Below are 6,070 nucleotides of genomic sequence, written 5' to 3'. Positions count from 1 at the left end.
TATATTTAGCGCAATATTCTCCATTTCCGCATTTTCTTACACAGATATAGTCATGTTCCATATATCGTTTCTATTATTGAGATATTTGCATGTCCCAATTTACCCTTATGCTCAACATAGTTCCGCTTTATATTGTATATTATTATATAATCTTCATGAAATGGTTTATGTTATTCTAATAATCTAAATCAATTCACATTTATCTTATTTGTAACTTTTGTTAGATTAAGTATGGTAATATGGAAATACTTTGAACAAGAGAGCGGTGGAATGCAACTAAATTTACGAATCGCCATGGGGTGACGACATTTTCACGATAGGGAGCCGAACAACGCATATAAAGATGTCATCCGCGGTTCAAAGAAAGCCTTTTGCTTTTTGCCGATGTCCTGTCTTGGCGAATCTACGACAACCTTCTTTTCGGTCTTTCCTTTTTCATGGTTTGTCACGTGCCTTTTGCTCCCTTCATTCGAATGCACCCCCACGGATTCATCCTCTTCGTCATTGTGACCATATTGATTATAATTCTACATCGGTAGTTTGAAAAATTTTGAGCCTCAACATGAAGATGGCATTACTCGTCAAAACCATTTTGGGGTACTACAATCGTACGTGCTTTGAAAGATAACTGTGAAAATTGTAGCTACTTTGGGCGCTCAGTTGTTGTTTGACAGTCATTTGTGTATACTCGATGTCAGTGTTTTTGTAAAAATGGAAAAAATCGATTATCGGCAGTCGCTATGACAAAAATTTACCACCTACCGTATTTACCAGGGTACCTATCATGGAACAAAATCGGAATGGATTCCGATCGGAATTATTCAATTATTTTCTAGATTTCATATAACTTCAATCTGCTCTCCTGCAAAAACTACTTGTCGGACGCAATTTTGCTAAAAGAAAAAGTTGTTTGTTTTAGCATAAAGTATCATGTCCTGTACTCCGAATGCGGGAATTTCGAATCACCTTGTATAAGCGATAAATTGAATGAGACGTCACCAATTCTGATGTTTTTCGTCCTTCTTATTGTGATCTCAAGAGAAAAATTGTAAGATATTAGTTTCATCAAAAAAATAAAACTATATTAAATTATTACTTACATAATAGTTGATACATTACTGTAAGGAATCCATTAAACGTAAAAATTCAAAAAAATTCTAATAACGTTTTATTTTTAGCAGCTCTTACAGTGATTGAATACTTTCTTCAATCATATTGCTTTTCTCATATTTTCTCGAAATGTATACATGCGAAACGAGAAATTTGGTTTGAAAATAAAATAAAATAAAATTTGATTTAAAAAATAATAAAATATCATCTGTTTTACTCTCTTATTTAAATTTTATACCAAATACTTATCCAAAATTACCTATTCAAATTTTATACCAATTTTATATGAAATAATATAATATATATTATATAAAATTCCTATAGAGAATACTTTATATTCAATAAAAAAGAAAATTTTTCTCTTAAAATCACGATAAGGACGAAAAAATGCCAAAATTGATGGTGTTTACTCAATTTATCGCTTATACGATATTTTCCGATTTTCGCTGAAAAATAACGATTCACCATAACTTTGAATGACTCCCTCAGCATGTAATACCTTTTTTATTTGATTCTACATTGCAAATACTTAACAAAAAACCCTATACATGAACCAAATCGGACGGCCCAAAGAATAGTGTTACTTGTAAGAAGGAAATTTTTTTCCTTAGAGAAGATCGTATAATTTTCCCGCGAGCATAAGTAGACTTTATTGTCTTGAACTTGAAAGATGATACTTGTTTCTTACTGCACTGAGAAAAAAATGTCGAAGTATTACGAAGTAAATGTTACTTACGACATACGTTTTCTTTGACATTTATTAGTTATGAAAAAATTTGATTATAATGACGAAATACACATTTCTGTGAAATATATTTCTAATTGTAAAAAAATAAAATAGATGGTTTATTTGATAGGAATAAAACTTTATTTTGCCATATTTAAGTAAATATTTATTTTAGTAAGATAAATATATTTCTCACAAATAAATTTGTAAGTATTTTCTTCTCAATGTACTTGTTAAGTAAAATAATTATTGGATCATTATTATCATTAGGTAGTAAGTTTATATTCTCATTTTATCTTTCTTCAGGATAAACATAATAGTGTAGATGTCTATAAAACAAAAACTTATCAACTAACAAAAGAAGAGAAACAGAAAGAAAATAAAATACGAAAAATTCGTGTAATAATAGGTAATCTAACAACTTACATAATTCTTGTAAATATATCATAAAAATGGTGTTTGTTTCGTGCAAAATCTCAAGTTTGTTAGCACATCTCTCATTGTCAGTTGACAAACGCTCAAGTCGAAAATGAAGTCGGTGACGCCAGGTGTATGAACGATGTTCTGCAACAAGCGTCCCCATCATCTCCATATTCGACAACGCTATGAAAATTGAAGCAAGTTTCGGTGAAGAATACAAATACAATTGTGCCATACACATATCTTTCCCCATGCCAATCCTGCGCTGCAACTCTCACAGTGCTCGACGTGCAAGAACGTGCCAATCCTGTAGGAGGGCGTAGAGACGCGAGTATAACGCGTTGGATTATTTGTTTGCATACGCGGGGATGCACGTTTAGTTGCGGCTGCGCTCCCCACTATGCTGCGCGATCACTTCGGGTCCGCTTGCGCCTCGCTGCCACCTCCGAAATCCCAACCAGCCTTCGCCGTGGCTCCGCATCGCTGACATTGTTTGCTGTCAAACATTGGATGCAAACACCGTGGTGGGGTCGAGCGGCATTACCAGTGCGCTACCATCACGATTGGTCAGCGAGCCCTCGAGGTACGTCGTGTCGTTACTAGTGGGCGTATCCAAACGCCAGGTATAAATAGTATCCGTGGCGGGGAGAAATGGTCAGAAACGCGCGGCCTCTCGGTGAGAGCGTTTTAACGTTCACGTTGCTCGCAGCTGAGAAGAGATAGGGCTCATAACGAACGGTGTGCGTAAAAAGGAAAAAAATAAAACAAAGGAGAAAGAAAAGCAACGTCGTTTTCGGGATGTGTTGTGTAGTTGAATAAGAAGAAAATGTAGAAACGAAATAGAAATTGAGTGAACGTATACATGTGACCAGGTACGGTGCGATTACGTGCTAATTGATTTGGAAGTGCGAGAGCGAAAAGTACGGTGTTACGGCGCAAAAACGTTTGAAATATGGTGAATATGGAGGGTTCGGGGGAGCAGCATACCGTGACAGCTTCGCCGCCGCCACGGGCTGCCCTGAAGAGCAACTTTAGCATCCGCAGTATCTTGCCTGAAGCATGTGCCGGGACTCCCGCGCCGTCGGTCAGTCAGTCGGATTTGTCCGACATAGGTCCCGCCGACGACAGCGATGATTGCAGTGATCTCGATGTTACCGGTGGTGGTGCGGAAACGCCGCCCTTGGACTGTTCCACGAGCGCAACGTCCGTCAGTCCGATGAGCCAAAAGGATTCGAAAGAACAGACGGAGGATAAAAAGAAGGCGGAGAAACCGCCATACAGCTATAATGCGCTAATCATGATGGCTATCCGACAAAGTCCCGAAAAGCGACTCACCTTGAACGGCATTTATGAGTACATAATGCGCCACTTTCCATACTACGAAAATAATAAGCAAGGTTGGCAGAACTCCATTCGGCACAATCTGTCTCTGAACAAGTGTTTCGTCAAGGTACCTCGCCACTATGACGATCCGGGAAAAGGCAACTACTGGATGCTGGACCCAAGCTCCGAGGACGTGTTCATCGGAGGTGCCACGGGAAAACTTCGGCGTAGAACTACGGCGGCTTCCAGATCCCGACTGGCGGCCTTTAAGAGAAGCGTGGTACTCGGCGGTCTTTATCCGTCACCTTACGCACCACCGGGATGGCCGACGTCGCTCTACGCTCTACCTTCGTCACTTTGTCTTCATCGCGCCGTTGCGTATCCTCCAGTGACCGCCGGCTCTTATACCACCCCCGCCGGGTATCCGGCCAGTTTGCTGCCAGGCGCGGCGACCACATCATCGGCTACAAGCTTGCCTTGCAAACCGCAACCTCTCCCAGCAACGGCGGCACCTTCGACTCATGGAGCGTTCTCCGTGGAAAGGTTACTGCAAGCACCTACTGGGTATCCTGGCGGCATCAGCATTCCGACGTCTGGAATCTCGCCTACGGGAAATCCTTACCAGGATTTCTATAGTACCCTACGATCTATTACGATACCACCGATACCAGCATCAATATTCCATCAACAATCCAGATATCATCTCGGTCAAACACCTCAAGTTCTAAGTCAACCTCCCTCTAGTACGGCTTCGCCTGGAAGTAGTCCGGAACCAATGGATCCGCATTCGCCACCAGTTACCGTTTGCAATTCTGTCCAGCCGTCGAGACCGCTTCCTCACAGTCCGCCGCAACTCCTTCTAAAGCCCATCACGGTTCTCACTGGCCGACAAAGCTGAATTGCGATCTAATCGTAATCTTCAAAAACGCCCGTCTCCAAGAAGTACAGCACGATCTCACCCCCTGCATGTAAAAATTCTGTCATTTCGTCAAATCTTATAGATATAAATGTAGTCATTGAAACTCTTGATGAATTTAGCTGGACTAAATTTCCTCTCAAGTTTATAAATTTGTTTTTTTGTATCATTAACAGCGTGATTTTCGCAGCAAAGTTATAGCTACACATATATGAGAAATCTATTTCTCGAGAGGAATTTAAAATTAATCGATATATTAAATAGTTTATAGTATTTAAAGGATGAAATCCTTTCGCGGTTACAGTATTCTCGATGCTAATACTAGTGATTGTACTCAATTTGTATAATTGTCAATAATTGCGCGGTCGATTTGTACTTGAACTCGTCTCTTTGAATTTGTATATACTTTCTCTCGTACATGATATATTGCTTCTTCTGTAAATATATCATATCAAATGACAACATTTCGTCGATAGAACTTTACCAAAATGTGAATCTTGAGATTGAATCTCAACAACTTTCGAGATACAGAGACAAGAATAGTATAATGTGACTTATAAATACATAGTTATACATATAGATAAAATTTTACTTGTGATCTCTCTTTTGTGGTCCTAGTATGTACAGCATTGATTAGTCGATAATTATGTATAGCCGGATTTATAGATAGTCATTCGCAGCCTGTTATTACAACGTGTACATATAGAAATTATTGTTGCTAAAAATATTACAAACATTATACATATATGTATTATGTATTATATGTATAATTTATACGAAATTAAGATAGATTATCTTTTCAAAAATTGAAATTTCTCACAAAAATGTATCAATATTGTACATACAGTGTATTGTGTGTATATATACATATATATGTATATATATGTGTGTATATTTATATATATATATATATATATACGTAAATATACATGATCTTTGTTTTTTACTTCATTTTTTATTGTGACTAAACCAACTAACAACCTTATATTAAATACCATTTTGTCAATAAACATTATTTAAACATTGAAATTTTAAGTAACAATTGAGCAATAAATTATTCATGCATGTGTTTTTATTAGTTATTTACTGTCTCTATATGATATTAAATAATATATTAGTGTGTTATTCTTCTCCCGGAATAATTCGAGATCAGAAGAAACAGATTTTCCTCCGAAATCGAGAGATTTTGCGTGTCATAACCGCTCGTAAAATTTAATAGGCAGAACCCGTCGAGTGTCAAAACACAGTATATGATAAAGGTTTGACTCGTCTGAGAAACGAGACACACACACAATGACACAACGTTTAGAATTAGACAGACGTACGAGGCCACCGCTGCAAAATTGCTTTAGTGCTGCAGTATAGCCATAAACACATTTCAACGTCCTTTGCGAGGTTTCCTTCTTGGCTTTTAACTTTGCAACCACTTTTTCTTAGCGGGGATAAAAGGACAAAACCCTCAAACGTAAATCTATATTTCTTCTCAAGATGTCAATAAAAAGTGAGGAAAACAAGGAGATGAACTATTCTTTAGCAAAACATTTTCTGAACAAAATGTTGCAGAGTTTTTAGAA

General features: G+C 37.7%; 1 protein-coding gene and 1 pseudogene across 1 annotated transcript; one reads left to right on the top strand and one right to left on the bottom strand.

Annotated features, from left to right (window-relative positions):
• Positions 1-2,355: 2,355 nt before the first annotated feature.
• LOC108722520 (uncharacterized) lies at positions 2,356-2,815 on the bottom strand (annotated as a pseudogene).
• A 112-nt stretch (positions 2,816-2,927) lies between these two features.
• LOC108722503 (forkhead box protein G1) lies at positions 2,928-4,676 on the top strand. Its single transcript, XM_018447651.1, has one exon. It carries the CDS (start codon positions 3,210-3,212, stop codon positions 4,476-4,478), a length of 1,269 nt encoding a protein of 422 aa, XP_018303153.1. The 5' UTR covers positions 2,928-3,209; the 3' UTR covers positions 4,479-4,676.
• Positions 4,677-6,070: the final 1,394 nt, after the last annotated feature.

The sequence above is a fragment of the Mycetomoellerius zeteki genome, unplaced genomic scaffold (genome assembly GCF_001594055.1).
Source record: "Mycetomoellerius zeteki isolate Tzet28-1 unplaced genomic scaffold, Tzet1.0 scaffold206, whole genome shotgun sequence".
NCBI classification, from domain to species: Eukaryota; Metazoa; Arthropoda; class Insecta; order Hymenoptera; family Formicidae; genus Mycetomoellerius; species Mycetomoellerius zeteki.
The sequence above is the reverse complement of the archived record's forward strand: the minus strand, read 5'-3'. Positions and strand labels throughout refer to the sequence as shown.